The following is a 21060-nucleotide window of genomic DNA, read 5'->3' as shown; positions in this document are numbered from 1 at the left end:
ATGGAAATCATCTTGGGCCAGATGTTCAAAGGATTTTACCTATCATAACCGGCCCATCGGGCCATATGTGACCAATAAAATGCCTTCTGGCATGTACCATCCCCATTTTGTGAGCCAGTAACCAACCTATTACCAACTTGCGAAATGTGCCAAGGACATCCCTTCCTAATTGGGACTCGCAGGGGGATACTAGAATGTTTTGTGAATGCGGTCACAAAACATTCACAGTTACCACCACTTCAAGTTGGAGATAACCCATTCGCAAATGGGAAGAGGTCCCCGCCGGACACCCTTCCTTTTTGTGAATGGTAGTGAAAATGTTTTTTCAGAGCAGGCAGTGTTCCCGGGGACCACTCGCTGCTCTTAAAAAAATGAAAAGAAAACTTTTCAGTTTTTTGTTTGAAATGCACTCTATTTTCCTTCAAGGAAAATGGCTACATTAAAAAAAAAAACTGCTTTATTTAAAAAACAGTCAGAGTCATGGTGGTCTTCTGTCCCCAGCAGGTCACCATCCCTGTAAATGTGGCCATTCCCAAATGGGTCTCAAATTGTGACCTGCCTCATAAATATTAATGAGGCAGGTCCCTTGCGACCCAGTTGCGAATCACAAACAGTGTGGTTAACATTGTTGTACATTTTGTTTTGCAACTCGCAATTTGTGATTCGCAAATGAATCACAAACTGCGAGTCACAAAAAAAATGTCATACATCTGGCCCCTGATCACTAGTGGAACAGTAGTTGTTTATTTGCTTTCATTAGGTTTTAGACCTACCGTCTCTTCCTCTGGACGGAAGTCATCATTGAGTGAAACAACACGGAACTGGACTGAAATACAGAAAGGAGAGCATTAGTGCATGTTGTTACACCAAAGATATCCATATCAAGAATAAACCTTTGGTCCTTAGTATATATTGAGGGATACTCGATTTGTTAATTCCAGGATGTACATTACTTTTGTTCCTTGGGTTACACCAGTTGAGTGATGCATAGCTTAACAAAAGCCACAGGTGCACACCGATTTAGGCGGCAGGGAGCACATGGGACACTGTTAATGTGTGCATCCCCACTTTCACAGCATTCGTGGTAGGTTCCTGACAGAAATGTGTAGCCCTCCATAAAAGCTGGGGTAGGGGTAGGTAGGGAGATCAGTGTGCTGTGGAGACATGCCAGTGGACTTCTGGAGGAAGTCATCCATATCCTCCCACGGCATTTAATTCCATTCTCTCTCCCTGACAAACAGTGCAAATTGTCACAATTAACCTGGGGAATCTGCTTGGTATTGTGGAGGAGACAGGCATTCCACTCATTTTGATTAACAACATTCCCATGCAAATTTCAAAACATCCCTCTGTGAAGGGGGCACTGGGGATCTTAGCTAAATTCAGCATTACAAAAGGGGCAGTGAGTCCTGTCTGCCATCTTTGGTGAGTTTTTTTTCCGCTGTGTGGGGTGCAGCCTTAATAACTCAGACATTCTCATGAGATGATGGGAAGACTAATCTAAGCAGGCCAACAATGCCATTGAGTTCCTTTGTGTATCATGTGAGTAGAAAGGCTGCTAACTGCCTAGATATTGCATCAGGTATGCACATCTCTCATCTGCACTAGGACTCATGGAGAACACGCTCTCTCCCAAATCCATGCCTACATGGTAGATTCTCCGGATTCACCTGAGGAGTGGTAAGAATGGTATGGCATACTTTGACCCTGTATACGCCACTAGGCTTTCACTGACTGATACTAGTCCTCCATTATGCTATTTGTGGAATTTAAAAGTTTAAGTGTAGGACCCTCTGCCACAGATGTGTTGGTCTCAGTTCTCACCTGTCTGCCCAGGCTTGTAGATGGGCTTATCTGTCTGTACAAAGACCAGGTTCTGTGAGGGCTCGAGTAGGACAGACCTCCTCCCATGGAACTCCATGGTGTCTCCTTTGCCATGGAGAGTGACGTAGGCCAGCTGGGAAGTGTCCGTCTCAGGGACCTGTGACAATAATCAATATCACTTATTTAAATGTTTTTTCTTAAATAAAAAGGTAAAGTCAGTCCAATACTTCTGTCCCTGCTTAGGACACCAGCAAAAGGCAAAGCCTTGAACCCTTTCTCTGCGTGGGAGTTCCTCACAGACACCATGAGACTCACTGTGAGAGGTGACCTGAGAGTGTGTCACATCTTATGCATACATTTGCAGGCAAAGTCACGCCTACAGGCTGCTTAATTATGTGGACAGTGCTTCAGAACTTCAACACATTTTGGCAATGCTAATTTCAGGTGCAGTCATATAAAGTGTTCATTACTTAGATGACATCTTGGTTGTCATACTTTTGGGCTGGCAATTTGTGTGTCAGACTGTTGCGCATTGGCAATAGGACTTATGGTGTCAATGGTGTCAGTGGAGCCCAAAAAACTAATTATCAGTGTTGCTCTTGGGAGACTCACTATGGTGGACTATACAGAAATTCTCAGATGCCGCCCGGGTAAGGTGTTCACGGGTGTTCAGTAATGGGCAGTAGTGCACAAAAGATTGGCTGAACACATGGAGACAGGGTTCCTATGGAATAATGAGGCATATGTGTCATTTGAGGAAAAGTGTGATAGTGATAAATTTGAAGGGACTAGTGCCTGAAATTGATGCTTATGGCTTTTCAGATTTAATGTACTTTTAGATTTAAGGCCTGATAAGAAAGGTAAACTTACTTGTGAAGATTTGCTTACTTATATATGTAATACTCTATCTAGGTTTAAATCTTGGCTTTTTTGCTATACTCCATTTCCAAGTGTAAATTTACATTTAAGTGTAGCCTAATATATATTGATCCCTGATAGAGTCACCTACCACAGGATTTAAAAGAGTAAAGTTACTACTAATAACTTTTCACACATATATACAGACATTTGCCACCATGGCGAGGATCTCCCGTCATGAAAGTATAGTTAAACATATAATTATTTATTATTCCTAAAAATATATATTTATAGCAAACCTACAAATATTAAAATAAAATCTTGCAGTAACTCATTAAATGAACTGGGTATATATTTTAATTAATTATTTAATGCACATTTAAGGAGTTAATTTAATGTGCTGTAACATTTTATTGAAATAGTTCTATTTCTGATTTCTCTCTCCATATATTATATTATTATATTATTATATTATATATGTGTGTGTGTTTGTATATATATATATATATATATATATATATTTATATTTAAAAAAAACACTGAAAAAACAAAGGTTACAGGGATGTTATAGTTAGGAAATAGATTTTTTTTTAAACATAGAAATTCACTGAAAAAGGCCAAAGGTTACAGGGACGTTGTAGTTAGGCTCACATTTCACATGTACAAAACCAGTGAAATTCAGCATTTTAGTTATCTCGGCTAACTATAGCCTAACTCGGATGACATCTTAAATGACATCACTGAGGACACCACTGATTATATCATCCATAGAACCACTCATACACCCACTCATACCCCCATACAAACACTCCTACATCTACACACACAGCTACTCACGTACTCATTCACAAACCTTTAAAACTACTGAAACACTCCCACTCACTCACAGCAACTGACAAAACTACTCACCCACTCACACAATACTGACTCAGCTATTCACATACTCATACAGCTACTCACACACCACTCACAGACCCACACAGCCACTCATGCATCCACTCATGCACCCATCCACTCCCTTACACGTACAACCACTCTATACCCACACACTCAGCCATACAGTCACTGACACAGCCACTCACTCACTGATACAGTCCCTTACACAACCATTCACTTACCTATACAACCACTCACACACCCACACACTTATCTGTACCACACCCATTCACTCACTGAAACTAACTACTAACACATCCGCTCAGTCTCCCTTCCCATACAGTCACTGATTCACAAACTCACTCACCGATACAGTGACACCCATTCACTCACCCATACAATGACTCACGCACCCACTGACTCACTCATACATCCACTCACACATCCACTGACTCAACCAAATGCAGCCACTCACACAGACATTTGGTCACCCATACAGCTTCTTACACATCCACTCACTCCCCCATACAGCAAATGACTCAACCACTCACTCACCCATACACCCACTCACACACACCCACTCACACATCAATACAACCACTTAAACTCACTGGATGATCTCATTTGAGATTTCATCAGTGATGTCACTGACCATGTCATGAAACATGTGATGTATGAGGTCATCAGCAGTGCACTGGGGAGCGCAAGTTATAGTTATCTGAGGTTTTTCATATATATGTATATATATATATATATATATATATATATATATATATATATATATATATATATATACATACATGTATATATATATATATATATATATATATATATATATATATATATATATAAAACCTACTGCCAGGCAAAAAAGTTGCATTTTCCATGTTAGTACATTTGAACAGGAATAGCACCAAATTTGGTAGAAAGGTTGTTCTTTGTCCAGAAAGTCCCCTTTTTACTATTTGGTGTATATCTGCTTCTGCCAAGTCCCTGTAAAAATGTAAACAAATCAGAATAGGGGCCAGGGTCGGGACACCCTGACCACTTGGCTCTAGTTTTGAATTTCCAGAGGGGCACCCAGAGCAAAATAGTATTTGTTTTACAGTCTTCAGAAACGTGGTGGATCAACCAAATTTGTTTTTGAAAAAAAATAGGTGCAGACTCTCATGCTTGTTTATATGCAGTCCCTGGGTGGGCCAGGTCCCACTGTCAAAAACGGAAGAGTTTGCTGTGGCATGGCCGCAGCTGCACAGCTGCAGCCAAGCCACAGCAAACAGCTTTGTCCCAGGAGTGGGCACCCGGCAATATGATAGAAATTGGTCCTGGGGGGTGGCAGTCCTTCCAACATACACACAGTACAGGGGTCCCAAAGAGAACTCATTGATTTTTTTAAATATGTGCCCGGGAAGGTTGTGATCCCTGAGGCACGCCCCCACAAATCAATTACATTTTGTCCCAAGGTGTGGTGGTCCCTGGGGCATAGGGGGGCCTCATATTATTACTTAAATGCTCTGGGGAGGTAGTGGTTCTGGGGGCAGCGGGGGGCATGCAGCCCTCCCCTGCATATTTAATATCAGCCCTGGGGAGGTGGTCGTCCCCAGGACAGTGGGGGCATGCAGGCCCCCTGCATATGACTCATGAGCACCAGGGAGGTTTTGGTCCCCGGGGCAGCAGTAAACTGTGCATGGCAGAGGCATTAGTAATAGTAAGCTTAGGGCATGGTTAAAGTTACTTGAGATAAATCTAACTATAACAGGTGAATATTTATGGTTTGGTACACTTAAAATGTGAACCTAACTATAACGTCCCTGTAACCTATTGTTTTCTTCAGTGATACCATATATATATATATAAAATATAGTTTGTGAATATTAATGATATACTCTTTTGTGTGTTTGTTGTAGCCTCTCCCTCCCTAAACTCCTTCTTATGTTTCCTTAAACCTCTCACACTTTGTAGTAAGTATTTCCCATTTTCCAGCCACTTCCCCTTGTCCCTACCAGATTTACTAATCAAGCGTAGGCTTGCAGGTGTGGAGATCTCTGTCACAGTGTCAGAGATCTCTCCAGTGAAAAGGTAAGAGAAGCGGAAATCTTTACCCAAGGAATATTGAATTGCATTTTATAATACATGAGCGGTCCCACTGTAGTAATACTTCACGCGCTACAAAATGCAGTGTTTGGCTTGGCCCCTTAGATTTATGCTATTGCTACTTTGATTGTTTGGCGTTTTTCATCTGCTAGAACAAAGAAATGTCCTTCTAGCTCAAAAGGGTTCAAAAGGTAATTAAAGAAAACACCAAAAAGTCACAATGACAGACTCTTTGTAAACATTGACCCTTATTTACATGGATTTGGCTTAGCGCAGCAAGAAGAGTCATCTTGCTGTGCTGTTCTACCCCAGAGTGAAAGGGTAGGAATGAACTGTATTTATGCAATACCGTGCATTCCTGTTCTGCCCCCCTGTGCTAGTGCCGTTTTGCCAGCATAGCACCAACTCAGGCACCCTTGCACATTGGTGCAAGGGTGCCTCCATTGCATGCAAGATTATTTTTGTGCAGGAAAGGGTGCCATCCTGCCCAAAAACAATCCTGAGAGGCATTTTCCCCTTACACGGAAAGAGTAAAAAATGAGAAATAAAAATATTTCTCCTCGTTACGCTTCACCTATGGAGGTGTAAGGTTTTGCTTCTTCCCCAGGTTTACGTGATTAGATAAATCTGGGGCTGCATCAAAATCCTTGGGTGTTGCATGAAAAAACCCACCACAGTGCCTCCCTGGTACGGAGTAAGGCAACCCGGCAACTTGTGCTGCTTTGCCTTACTCCATATCTATGAGGCCATTCAAAGCCATGCAAAGTGGCTTTGTGTGGCCTCATATACATGGTTGAGAGGTTTGCGCTGCCGGAGCATCACAAAAAGTGACGCTCCTGCGGTGGTAGCCTCTCATAAATAAGCATCGCTATCTCAAGACTTTTATGTTTCTGTTTGCTTTAATCAGGTGCTAACCTGGCACTAACAAGGTGCATCTTTGCCCAGACAATAATAATTGATGATGAAATGACAAAACGAAAAAATAACACGCTCACAGATTGAGCTGCATTATGTCTCATAATTGGCTTCTCTTGGCACATATTTTGACCACCGTGCGGAATAATGTGGTTGTTCATTGCTTCATAAATCCTGTGTCTTTGGCTATCATGGTTATTAGAGTTAAAAGATGGGAGCCTAACACTTGTGCCTTATTCATTGAGACAATATAATCTACGGTTTGAATTGGGTGTGCACTGAATGAAAAAGCTGTGATGGCTTTAGAGCAGGTGGGTAACAGATACCGGTACTTCTGGTAATTCAAGCCAGCTGCCATTGATTAAGCTAAAAGGAATAATAACAGAGATCTTGGGAATGTTTTCATACAGTGTGGGGCATGGTGACATATTTACAACATTTAAAGAGATGCTGGCTTCCCTAAATTATATCCTTTTTTGGACCCTGTTGTCTAACGTACCGCAGATAGCGAAAAGGAGTCGAGCAGAATGGAATAGGATGAAAGGCGGTGGACCAGGAAGGTGGGAACTAAGTCCACATGGGGAGGATTCTTTTTGAGGATTGAAATATCACTGAGTGTGTTAGAATCATTCTGGTTATTTAGGAGAGTACGGTAAGTGCCACTACCTGAAGACTGAAGGGCCTTCATCCACATGAAGAGTCATCTTGAGGAGACTAAAGCGAAAGAAGACTGAGAAGGACTGTGGATCAACTAGAAGAAGCTGTGAAATCCTTGGACAGATATTCACTTCAAAGGGCGAGAGGGCTTGTAAACCAGAGAGGATGGGCTCTTTAAGAGGTGGGACCTGATGAGTGGATTGATGAACTAATGCAACTCTCAGGTTTCTTTAGTTAGGAGAGGTGGGACAGTGTTTGTCTACGGATGACATGTTGTATAATGGCTGTGTAATGTGACATAGATTGTTGCCATGAGCACCTCTTCTGCACACCTTTATGAAGGGCATTTAGCCCAGATTCAAGGCCAAAGCAGGGGGTCAAGGCATGGAGACTGGAGGTGAGTTACACAACTTTTGTTCTCCTCTCTAGTCTATGACACGGGGTTCCCACATGCCCCATTGGCATGCACTTACCTTCAGATCCCAGCAGTGCTCCAAGTCTTTCTCCGGCGCAAAGACCTGAACAAGGCTGACGTTCCACGCTGGGTGCTCCAGAGTGATGGTCAGTTTGAGCGACTCGTTCAGGTGCGTGAGGACCAGGCATGCCTTCTCCGTGTGCGTGCCATGGAGCACGGTGGGGACCAGCAGCATGTAATGCCTGAAAGGGATGGGAGAGAGGCAATATTTAAATTATCATCCATAGTGTTATTATAATAAGGGTTATCCTTGTAGATTATATCAGTAGTAAGAATAGCAGTATTTTAGTATTGCAAATGCTATTTGCATTCTTAAGCACTCCACCTATCACTATTATTTGTTCTTTTTTATTATGTATGTGCTTCATATAGATGCAAATTAAAGTATATGGTTTCCTTCATAACAAGATATGAAAAGCATAACTACACATGCCAAGATAACTGAATTAGTTAATCAGTCACTGCGATGAACTGCAGATCATGAGTCTGAAAGATGCTAAAGCTACCTAAGCCTTTCTCCTCTCCATGGTCAATAAACTGAGGCCCTCCAATTTGACAACAGTAGCATCGGTCACTAACAGCACTTAGAACAGATATTGGGATAAAAGGGTCAGTTTACGCAAAAACTCATAGACTGAAAAACACTTACTGCTGGACTGGGAAACATCACTTACAACACAATCAATGCAATGCTATGTATTGACCATGCTGCCATTACCACGCATATGCGTTTACTACATTTACATTTATGTTTACAGGACTCCATCCTGCCAGGGATCTCTTACTTTCCAATTGATATTAACCATGGGACCTCCAGGCCAACTTTGTTTGTGGGCAATGCTCTGTGCCTTGAGGTAAGATACCATACAATGTGTCCCAAAGGACAAGTAGATGAACTTATATCTCACACCTTCCTAGCCATTACCATTATGAGAGCCAGCGAGTCCAGTGATTCCATCTATCCTGGAAATATGACTATCCACTGGTCACTGAATTTGGAAGTAACTATTTCTTCCTAAAGTCAGTTTAGTCAAATCACTCAACAAGCTGCTTTGTTGCCTGGTAACTGCATCCACGTACCAGTGCACACTCTCACAGTGAGTGACTTCCTGTGGACTAGGGGTGGTCCAAGCTACCTGTGAACACTTAAACGTTGAGAAGAAGAAGTGAATGGAGAAAGCTTCAATTTAGTTCATAATCTGCAAAACAGTAAGTGCTGGTGTCCACGGTTTTTCTCAGCAGATTACAGCTGGTGCTGACAAATGTAGGGATTTCTGAATACCACAGACGTGTAGTTGGATTCCACCCCATGCCTCTTTCTACCTCCCCACCATACACACTTTATTTTCCACATTCAGGTTCTTTTCATTCTTGCTTTCCCTCTTTCGCTGCATTTTTCTGTCTTTGTCTTCTTCCTCCATTCTTCTGTTTATGTTTTTCTCTTTCTTGCTCTGAATCACCAGATTATGAGAAAAAATCCCCCAAAATGAGTTCTGGTAGGCCTTCCCTGCAACCACCAGCACAAATTAAGCGACGCTGCCATTATTACAAACCCTAGTGTCCAATTATTACAAGCCCTAGTGTCCTTTAATGGGATACTAAGCATCACTATAAATCTAAATTAATTCTTTTATACAGCCTGATTTGGAGTGAAGTTTTGAACACATTACAACAACACATTGGCTGACCTCCTACCATCTGATGTTCATAAGCCTGGGCAGCACCAAGACCTTAGGCATTCTCTGCCAGGTAGCACAGCACTTTCACTACATTATTTATTTCGCCCTCCATTGCACACAAATTATCAATGTATGCCTCTCACTCATTTGATTCATTTCATAAAGCCATTTGCAGCTATAAGTTCTACTTAAACTTCCAACTGGCTCAACTGACGAGTACAAGATACTCACATAAGCAATCGTAAATTCTTGTAAACTTTGAGAACATCCATAAATTCAATAGCTTTTTTCGAATTCATTCGCACCATGGAAATGGTGGATAGATTTCTACAAGGGATGGGAGGAAATTAATTACCGGGCTTGGACAGGAGAGCAGGGGAAAAGGGTATGTAACAACCCGAAATTGGCGGAGGTATACTAGAAGTGGTTTCAGATTTGGCCATGGGGTAAAATATTTTCCCCTTGGCTAAAAAAGTACCTTTGCACAAATATGCTTATTTCTTTCTGCTCAGTAATACACAATGTAGTCAAATGGTGCAATTTGCTGATGTATGTTTAAAAACAACTAGGAATGCCCCAAAGTCATAATTCTGTTTCTTGTGAGCAGTGGCATCTTTGAAGTTATTTTTATGGTGGGGCACACAGAGGCAAGAAATACAACAGGTGGGTCCTCCGTCAGGGGACCAACATGAAGCTCTTTTGTGTTTGTGAGCCACTTGGATTAGTGTTAATTGTAGTTGGTAGTATTTCATAACTCAAATTACTACTCCTTTCTACCTCAAAAGGGTATATGTGTGAGTTCAATGTATGAGGAAGACATGTAGATGAACGTCCCATACCTTCACCCTTCTTTTTCTTGACCCTTCTCCACCACCCACCTTCTCTATTCTTCCTGGTCTTGGGTGTACCTTTGGGGTTTCCATCTTTCAAGTGGATGTTGTGGGTTGTGATGCCATATTAACAAATACACAAATAACTGAAGTTTTCTTATTACAGGCAGTGAAGAAAGAGTATTATCATTTCTGTTGAGTACAGCCTGAAGCATCAACACTCTACCAAACAGCACAGATGCATGTACTCTACCGCTGTAACATCAACAGGAAATAATCCAGCCTTTCTACTGCCTTATGGGCCAACAAATATGCCTTTTCTCGACTTGAGAAGTCACCTAGGAAGCTAAGAATGAAGACGTGGACCATCAACAGATCACTCAAGGTGGCCTACGTCAAAAGAACTAATATGGATAGCGATGAGTGAATACTTCTGAAAAGATGTGAATGACCCCGCTGAAGCCCTAGGAGCTTCCCAACAAACACCCTCACTGGTTAGGAGCCTGTGTTGCATGGTGCTGTCATACAGTGTTGCCAAACTGGCTTAAGATTGGGATCATGGTTTTATTACTGTATGAATGATTTATGCTGATGTTCTTGCATGATTTATGGACTAAATCAGTGATTGATTACTGTCATGACGATTTATGACCATTTCGTGATTTATGACATAACTTTAATAAACTACAACTTTTTACCTCCACCCCAGGGTCTCAGACTCTTAGTGAAAGAGGGGCAGGTGGATGGGATGGATGGTCAAGGGCCCGGTAGGACCAGGCAGCCTGGCTGTGGTGGGTTAGAGCAGTAGCAGCTCTCTATATCTTCTAGCTGTTATTTCAGCTGCTCACCCTCAACACAGAGAGCTCCCAAGTTTGTTTACCAGCAGTAGACATTACCTGTAATCTTAAGAAATGTTGCCCCCACCAAGTGCATTCTAGCAGAAAACTGTCTCCCAATCAGACTCCTATTTCCTCCGTATTAGTCTGAAGAAATTATTGTGAACAAAACATACAGACCAGACCAAGAGGCCCCACTTCCGCCGTAATAAGAGGATTAACATTTTGAGCTCTTGAACAGCAGGGCTAGTGAATACTTCATAAAGCTTGGCAAGAAAATCTCAGGATATGGCGGTGGCCTGGGGACTCTGGTGCATGTCACACACTATTCACTTCTTGTGCACCAGATTAACTTCCTACTGTACATCCATGAAACCAAGCCCTCTCTGTACAAATATTAACAGGAGAGGCAAATAGTTCACTCATCATACAGTGCAATACCACAAACCCTTCACCTGCACCAGGCATCATGTATCACTGGAAAAAGCCTTAACGGAAGTCCTCATCTTCAGCTCCACCCCCTCCGCATGGGATGACTCCTGGTGGCCTGCCACTCTCGGAGCCGCTCCGACTCCCACCGACCATGCACGCAACCTAGGATTTATCTTGGAATCCTCATTATCCATGACGTAGCAAGTCAATGCCATCTCCTCCTCCTGCTTCAACACCCTCTGCATGCTCCGAAAGTTTTAGAAATGGATACCCACCAAAACCAGAAGAACAGTCATCGAAGCCCTCGTAAGCAGCAAACTGGACTACAGCAATGCCCTCTACGCAGGAACCACAGCCAAACTCCATAAGAGGCTGCTACGCATCCAGAACGCCTCCGCACACCTCATCCTGGTCATCCTCAGCCACTGCCACATCACAGACCACCTGAGAAACCTGCACTGGCTCCCAGTCAACAAGAGAATCACCTTCGAACTCCTCACCCACGCTCACAAAGCACTGCACAACACCAGACCAGAATACCTTAACAGACGGCTCTCCTTCTACACCCCAACCTGGCATCCCCGCTCCGGCGACCTCGCAACCGCCCCAAACGTCCACAGAACTACAACTGGCAGTAGATCATTTTCCCACCTGGCCGCCAAAATGTGGAACACTCTTGCCACCCACCTGCCCCAGATCTAAGACCTCTTTACCTTCAGGAAATGTCTCAAGACTGGCTGTTCGAGCAGCAGCAGCACCTCCTACCCCCTTACCACCCCTCCCCCCCCTTCTCAGCACCTTGAGACCCTCACGGGTGAGTAGTGCGCTTTACAAGTTCCTGATTGAATGACTGGACTCCTTCCAAGACCCCATATGTAACATCAGAGCAATCCCACAGCATGCTTCGCAGCTGATATTAAAGACCGTGAGGCAGGGTCCATGTTGTGTGATGATCTTAGCCTGTCCTGCCAGCTTAGCCACAGCACTTTACCTTCTGGTGCTTGTGGAATAGTTTTTCAAACACCGCAGTCACTGTTTTTAGCACCCTATGAGCCCCTACCTTGCTCTACCATTTTCCTCTCACCCCCTGCCACAACCATCAACACTCCCCCCCACAAACAACTTAGAATCAGTCTGAGGGAGGTAAGTTGTTGGTGATTCTTGTGAGATGGGGAAGGTACAGAGATGTGTTCAGAGGCAAGATGCCACCTTGAGCCAGCCAACGACTGATCTGTGAAAAGGACTTGCTGCCTCTTTTTGTAGGTTTCACCTGCACAGCGCTTGCACTGTGCTTGTGAAATCTGCTGTTAATATATATCTTAAAAGGGGCTTACATCCCACCCCCATGCTTTTCATTGGTTCCTGTGCTTGCCACTTACTTTTCTTCTGTTTCTATTGGCTGTAGCATATTTCCTGCATTTACCAACGCGAGTCCCCCTTCCTATTTCTCTTATCAGTGCCCTGTGGCCCAAGTACTCATTCCCATCTGCTGTGGTGGGTGGAACTTCTTTTATTAGGTAAAGGCTGCACAGCGTTTACTATTTACGTTTACTTATCTTCTCCTGGCTGCAAGCATTTAAAGCATGCTTGTTAAGTATTCTTCTCATGGCAGCAAGCATTTTAGTTTATGTTGTCTGCATGTTGTTGCTTTATCACCTTGTGTCAGCACGAATTTCAAATGTCCTTAACAGCTGTATGATTTTTGAGGATTCTCTCACGCATTTCTCGTTCTATCTCTGACGCCTTGTTATTTACAGGGAGCACTGCATAGAAGCACCTACGCCTTTAAATCCTGGTTACAACACTGACTTTCCCCTGTCCCAGTCTTACACCTCAGCATGGAGAGGTGGGGCTCCCATAATGAGGCTGTCATCTCTGTTCCTGGGCTCTCAAAAGGTCTGGGGGTGCATAGCTGCCTAGTTTAGAAGGACTTCCGTCTCCATTTGTGAAAAGTTGCTATTGCTGTGGTTCACTTCTCTTCCATTTGTCTCAGTGGAGGTTGAAACATCCCCCTCCTCCCATCACCTCCATTGTTTCCACCAGATCTCTTGTCAACAGGAATTTCCAGAAGGGTTTTGTACTGTGCCAAAACCCAAGAAGATGTACAAACTATAAACTGTTGAATCATTTGGAAAGACACCTTTGTCATAGATTGGAGTATGTTGTTAATTACACTTGATATTTTTGGACAAGAGAGTCAAAATATGGATGAACTGACTGTCGGACAAAATATGTATTTTTATGTCTGCAGATGAGATTTACACTGTTCTGCTTTTTGGGGGAAAAAATACAATTCAAAAGTTAGCGCTTGGCTCATAGTACGTTTTCATAGTGTCTCCCCTTGTACCTAAAGCCCTCTATTCGGCACATTCTGCTCCCAAATATTTCTAGAGACATTAACAAGTCAGCGGGGCTCGGCCAACACACAAGAAAATAAAAAGTCAATAATTTGAAGCTATCCTGGCATTAATAAAGAGGATTCTTGAAGCTGCTGCACAGACAGAATGGCACCATCTGCTATTGAGCTTAATCTGTACAAGATTTTATTTGATTGCTCGCAAGTTCTTCATGAGCTGAAAAAATGTTGGTTTATCTCACCGAGGACACAGTGGCAATGCTGTAAAATATATCTTTGTTCCCTTTTTTAATCTGATCACAGCCTATGTATATCCTTGTATCTGAGACCAATCAGATGCTTTTGCCACTACCAAATGAGAACATGGAATTTTTCTACTAAGCTTCACTGCCAAGCGAAAAACGGGGCAGGTCTTCTTAACTTTCCCTTGAGCCCATTTGGCAAGCAAACGGGAAATAATATTACTATTTTTGTTGTATAATCTAATATGCAATACGTCATTCACTCTTTGACATGAGCATCTGTTAAAAAATTTACATTAAGTAAATGCCACGCACAGCATGTTTTCGAACAATTGAGTGCAACTCAATAATGTGCGTCCCATTGCTTCTCTTTCTATTGTAACTGGTCCTTGTAGGGTAGGTTGGTGGTAGTGCTTGAATTTGTGACTATTATGGACCTTAGGCTTGGATGTAGGATTTGTCTATAAAATATTGCACAAATGGAGGGGTTATTATTAACATTACAGGCAGCCATAACTGCAATATATGGCAATATACTGTATGAGATTTGATGGTATAACTATTTTGTGTTCTCTCACTGCAAGGCTACTCAGACAACAATAAGCTTTATATAGTGTGTTATGAGTAGATGGTGATTGAACAGAGGATGGATACATGTGTTGAACACGGGTGCGTTGACTGAATCTGTGTTGATTGCATGTTTAATGGATGGATGTTTAATGTGCTCCATTCCTTGTACAAAAACATCTGAAACCCCTTGCTCCAAATGAGGGAAAGTATCTTTAAGTCAGGCACTAAATCACAAACACTTGAGTAACTAATTCAGTGAGTAACTTACTGTCCACCATGGATAAAAAGCATTGACAAAGACAAATGGATTTGGCTTAGGCGATCTGCATATTTTAACAAAAAATGTAGTTTCTGCCCAAACGGGTAAAAAGTTACTAAAAATGCAGTGATACGTGTTGCCGCACAGAGAAAGCCCTTTGCAAAGCTGGACTGGTTGCCCTTCTGTTGCTTATTGCTGTATGTAGGTATTAAACTGGTCCAATGAAGTGCAATCAATACCCAGACAGTGTTATCAAGTTTAAAAATGATGAAATAATGAAGTAATACTATTACAAAATGTGCTTCATTAGGATGCATAATTTGCCTTTTCTCCTGCATATTTTACACAGCTATGCTGCATAATTTGGCCCTCTCCTGCCACATAATTCCAGGGCCCTAGCAATCCCTTAGGTACTAAGTTGACTGGAAAGATGAGCTCCGTTTGAAGTGACACTGGTAAAGGAACATTCTCTACTGAAGTGACTCACTGCATGGTGGTCTGAACGAGGGTTACTGTGACCACAAGACTACCATGCACACTTGCCAAAATGCGAGTGAATGTCAGTCGAACAAAAAGGAAAATGCTTGAAAACATACTCATTGCTGTATCTTCTTTCATCAAGTCATAAACACTCATTTACAGTGGGAATTTTAAAATATAAATTTGTAGTTTATGGTGAAACGAAGATTTCAACCACGGAATAACAAAATAAAGCTTAAATTCAGGGCACAGAAGTAAAAAATTCAACTTTGTGGCTGGTTCCCGATATTCTTCCGCAACAACAACGCCACAAATATAGGTGAGGGGCATTTCAGGGAACAGCGAAAAGGCGATTACCTTGATTGTGGTGCACTTCCTTTCTGTACAGTTACTAGCCTAGGAGAGTTGCAGTGAAAACCTCGGCACCAACTGTACTACTGAAGATGACATCATGCTGTGCGTCCTCCTACGCATGTGATCAGAATAGGGCCCTGTGAAGAGCTGGATGCAGTCCAATCTTTTCACGGGAGCTCTTGGGCCGGATGTAGACAGCCTGGGAGAGGATAGGCTGGGGAGTGTGCGTGGTAGGGTACAAAGGGGGGTGGGGGCGGGAGGATCAGCCTCTTCAGAGCCAGCAAGTCATGCTGCGCAGAGGTTGGCCACCCACCCACCCTACATGTAAGAAGAAGAGAAGGATGGGTCCAGTGTGAGAGCATATGACAAGGATGAGGGGGAGGGGATTTTCATTGACAGTTTTAGGGCAGGTTGCTTGGTGCGGGCAGTACATGTGGGAGGGTGGAGAGTCAGATGTGGGCCTGTCCACCCTTCTGGGGGGGGGTAAAGAAGCAGGTGAAAGATGACAGACTGGGGGAGGCCCGAGTCAAGCAGGGGATAAAAAGAAAAGAGGGATGTGTGGGAATGAAGTGGAATTTGGCTGAGCGAAGGATACGTGGTGGATTGAAATGAGGATTGAAGAAGAGGAGTTACAAGGTTAAAGATAAAATGTTGTCATTTAAGTTCTGGTTACATTGATGTGTTATTATGATGAGCAAGCCTGTCCTAATAAATTGCCTTTTACGCTAAAAAAGGGTGTCGGAGTCTATGTCCCGAAATAAAGCGCACGGGAAGCCGAGGAACAATTTATTCTGGTTTCTGGAAATAGAAGATATCACTCACAGTCACTCATACAAGCACCTACCCGCCAGGTCATCCAGACACATACGATTTGCCTTACAATCGACAACGACTGTGCTACAAACATCACCTTAATCCATCACTCACCCCAGTAGTGTACAACAGACAGTCTTCACATCACATATTCAACACATTTTCAGTATGCCATAATCAGCAACTAAAAAGTACCTTCCACCCAACAATATTTATTACACACCACCTTTCAACATTTACTTATAATTTCCCTTGCTCAAACAGGACACAGTAGACAAACTCACTGACGTGGTTGCACAGATCCCATACTCCCTTAAATTGCCTCGGCATTTCAACCTGCTTTTCACAATTTTAGTTTGGGGTCAGTTTTATATAGCGCCAACATCAACCAAAGATACAGGAGCGGTTTATATTACCATCAGTTACTTACTGCACAATATAGTGCCACTCATGACACTTTTACGGAGTTTCTTGAACTTCTATAGCAAAACTGCTCACCAGCCAAAAACTTACAAAAAATGTTGCTTTTTTATCACAAGCAGAAAAGAGGGTGGCACATTTCTCTCTGTCCATGACGCTACTGGAGCAAGAGTCGGCCCTGCCCCCCACAATTGGGCTCTTCTGCTCACGGCTCGTCCTCCTGCAAGAGGAAACTAGTCACGGAGATAGAATGGGGCAAGCAGAGGCCGAGGATTGGACTGGGGCGGTTTGGAACCAGCAAACAGCAGAACGTGGGGCAAGTCATGAGGGGGCCAAAGCAGACTATTCTGGGTAATGTGAAGGGCGGGGCTTAGGACAGAGACTTATGCACAGGCGCGGCACGTTAAGTGGAGGGCGGGCACACTCAGGCCTGTGGTGAAGACGCACAGGTGCCGCACATTAAGTGGACGGAGGGCATCATTAGGGCTGTGGTGGAGACGCACAGGTGCCGCACGGAGGGCACAATTAGGGCTGTGGTGGAAACGCACAGGTGTGGCACGTTCAATGGACGGAGGGCACACTCAGGGCTGTGGTGGAGACGCACATGTGCGGCACTTTAAGTGGAGGGAGGGCACACTTAGGGCTGTGGTGGAGACGCACAGGTGCCGCAAGTTAAGTGGAGGGAGGGCACACTCAGGGCTGTGGTGGAGACGCACAGGTGCCGCACGTTAAGTGGAGGGAGGGCACACTCAGGGCTGTGGTGGAGACGCACAGGTGCCGCACGTTAAGTGGACGGAGGGCACAATTAGGGCTGTAGTGGAGACGCACAGGTGCGGCACGTTAAGTGGAGGGAGGGCACGGTGAGGGCTGTGGTGGAGACGCACAGGTGCCGCACGTTAAGTGGACGGTGGGCATCATTAGGGCTGTGGTGGAGACGCACAGGTGCCGCACGGAGGGCACAATTAGGGCTGTGGTGGAGACGCACAGGTGTGGCACGTTCAATGGACAGAGGGCACACTCAGGGCTGTGGTGGAGACGCACAGGTGCGGCACTTCAAATGGAGGGAGGGCACACTTAGGGCCGTGGTGGAGACGCACAGGTCCCGCACGTTAAGTGGAGGGAGGGCACACTCAGGGCCGTGGTGGAGACGCACAGGTGCGGCACTTTAAGTGGAGGGAGGGCACACTTAGGGCTGTGGTGGAGATGCACAGGTCCCGCACGTTAAGTGGAGGGAGGGCACACTCAGGGCCGTGGCGGAGACGCACGGGTGTGGCACGTTAAGTGGACGGAGGGCATACTTACGGCTGTGGCTGAGACGCCGCACAGGCATGGAACAGGCCCAGGACAAGGCACAGGCTGAGCAGCGAGGGCTTCGACATGGTGAGGGTTGCACGGGGGCTCCTCTCCAGCTCTGGGCCAGGGGGGGCTCGAGGCGCCTATATAACGCGTCCGGTGTCCACAAGTTTCCACCCACACAAGACAAAGTCCAGCGGCGGGAGCCTAGAGTTGTCCGGGGTGGGGAATTCCAGGGGCTGAGGCCTCTCTTCATCCCCATAATCTGTCCAAGACAAACAAACAGTTCACGAACGACTAAACCGAACCGCTGAAAATAGCCCCCGCCGCAAAATCTGTGTGAGTTATACAACATAAGGACACAATACCTGGACACAAACAATTGCACATACAAGTATCCTATACACTTTTATGTTTATTTCTCCTCGTTCTTAAATTCTATGATACGAGGTTTTACATTGCCTCCTTTTTTATTGCCAACACCCCTTGCTTTCATTTATTCTTTCTTTCTAATATTGTTTCTTTTGTTCTTTAATTCGTAGCCCTCTTTGTATTTTTTATATTTTAATTCTTTTAGATTTCTCTTTTTTTTTCATTGCCAATGTTTACTTATTTTCCTATTTTCTTCTTCTACTACTTTATCTCTTTTTGCCAAAGTCACTTTTCACTTTCTTTGCCCAATTTCCCTCCCCATCCTTTCTGTATTTGTTTTATTATTCTTGTCTTATTTTATTTATTTATTGACTACTTTCTCCTCTCACTATTTCTTAGAATGGAAGGGTGTACAGTTGAGTGGCATAGAGAGGAGTACAGTGTCAGAGTTGAGCAGAGTGTCGTAGAGTGGAGGAGTGGCATAGAGTATCACGAAGTGGAGTGGAGCAGAGTGGAGTGACATACAGGGTGTTGTGTACAGTGGAGTAGAGTTTTAAAGAGTGACGCAGAGTGGAGTAGATTGTCATAGAGTGGAGTGGGGTGGAACAGAATAGAGTGGAGTATTGTGTCGCAGAATAGAGTGGAGTAAAGTGGCATGGAGTGGCATACAGGGAGTTGCGTCTAGGGTCGTAGACTGGAGAAGTGTCACAGAATGGCATAGAGTGGAGTAGAGTGCTGTAGAGTGGAGTGGCATAGAGTGTCAGTGGAGAAGAGTTTAATGGAGTAGACTTTCATGGAATGTAGTGTAGTAGAGTGGCCTAGAGTGAAGTAGGGTAAAGAACTGTGATGCAGAATAGATAGTCGCAGAGCGGAATGACATGGAGTGAACTGGTTTTGAGTGAAGTGTTGTAGAGTGCCCTGGCATAGAGAGCACTGACATAGAGTAGTATAGAGTGCAGTGGCATAGAGTGGTGTAGAGTGGCACAGAGTGAAGTGACAGAGTGGAGTGGTGCAGGGTAGAGTGCAGAGGTGTGGAGTGCAGTTGTATAGATTGCAGTGGCGTAAAGTGCATTGATGTAGAGTTCAATATAGTTTATTGGAGTTGAGTAGTGCAGAATTGAGTGGTTCAGATTAGCGTTTAGGGGCATAGAGTTTCAGTGGCAGAGTGCAGTGGCAGAGTGAATGATCATAGAGTGTAGGGTAATAGAGTGATGCAGAGTAGGGTGGTGTAGAGTAGAGTGATGCACAGTAGAGAGGTGCAGAGAGCAGTGAAGTAGAGTACAGTGGTGCAGAGCAGAATAGAGTGGCATAGAGTGAAGTGACATAGAGTGCAATGGAATGGTGTAGAGTGATGTGGAATGCAGTGGCATCAAATGCATTGGTATATAGTAGACTGTGGTAGAGTACATTAGTTTTTAGTTAAGTGGTGTAGAGTGCACTGGCATAAAGTGCAGTGGTTGGGAGAACAGAGGCATAGCGTAGCCTGTAGAGGCATAGAGCACAGTGGCATAGCGTGGAGCAGAGTGGAATGGAGTGCAGTAGGATACAGAACAGTGGCACAGAGTAGAGTGTTTCAGAGTAGAGTCGAGTGGAGCAGGATAGAGTATAGTGGTACAAGGAAGAGCGCAGTGGCGTAGAGTGATGTAGAATATATGAGCACAGCATTGATTTCAGTGGCGTAGAATCTAGTGACGCATAGTGAAGTAGAATGGTGTAGAGTGCAGCGGCATAGTGTGCAGTGGCATACAGTAGATTGTTTCAGAGTAGAGTAAAGTGGTATAGAGTGGAGTGGTATAGGGTAGTGACATAGAGAACAGTGTTGCATAGTGGAGTGGCATAGAGAAGAGTGGTGCAGAGGGGAGTGGCCTAGACTGTCGTGGTGTAGAGTGCAGTGACAGAGTGCAATAGTGTATAGAACAGTGGGGTAGAGTGCACTGGCATAGAGTAGAGTGGTGCAGAATACAGTAGAGAGGGGTAGAGGGAAGTGGCATAGAGTGCATGATCAAAGTGCAATGGTCAGTAGAGTGGTGTAGAGTGGGGCAGAGTAGATTGCAGGAGCATAGAGTATAACATGTAGAGTGGCATAGCGTAAAGAGGCATAGAGTTCAATGGCAGAGAGTGCAGTGCTGCAGAGTAGAGTATCATAGAGTGCAGTGGTGCAGATTAGAGTGGCATAGAGTATATTAGTGTAGGGGCACAAAGTGATGCAGAGTAAAGTGACAGAGTGCAATTGAGTAGAGTTGCATAGATTGCAGTGGCTTAGAATTTAGTGGCATACAGTGCAGTGGTGCAGAGTAGATTGGCATAGAGTGCTGTGGCATAGAGTGTATAGGTTTTGAGTAAAGTGGTATAGAGAGTATTGGTAAAGAGTGCAGTCACATAGAGTGCAGCAGCATAGAGTGCACAGGTGTAGAACAGAGTGGCA

The 21060-nt window shown here is 44.1% G+C and overlaps 1 protein-coding gene across 1 annotated transcript in view; it reads right to left on the bottom strand.

The window, feature by feature from the left end:
* The window catches only part of LOC138303636 (alpha-2-macroglobulin-like), a 133922-nt gene extending 115474 nt beyond the window's left edge, over nucleotides 1-18448 (bottom strand). Inside the window, exons 1-4 of the mRNA XM_069242933.1 lie at nucleotides 18273-18448; nucleotides 7698-7881; nucleotides 1825-1981; nucleotides 774-826 (exon numbers count right to left, since the gene is read on the bottom strand). Coding sequence (XP_069099034.1) covers nucleotides 774-826; nucleotides 1825-1981; nucleotides 7698-7881; nucleotides 18273-18349 — 471 coding nt within the window. The 5' untranslated portion in view covers nucleotides 18350-18448. The remainder of the gene's footprint in view (nucleotides 1-773; nucleotides 827-1824; nucleotides 1982-7697; nucleotides 7882-18272) is intronic.
* Nucleotides 18449-21060: the final 2612 nt, after the last annotated feature.

Source organism: Pleurodeles waltl, chromosome 7 (assembly GCF_031143425.1).
Source record: "Pleurodeles waltl isolate 20211129_DDA chromosome 7, aPleWal1.hap1.20221129, whole genome shotgun sequence".
NCBI lineage: Eukaryota > Metazoa > Chordata > Amphibia > Caudata > Salamandridae > Pleurodeles > Pleurodeles waltl.
This window is presented reverse-complemented; position numbering and strand designations above follow the sequence as displayed.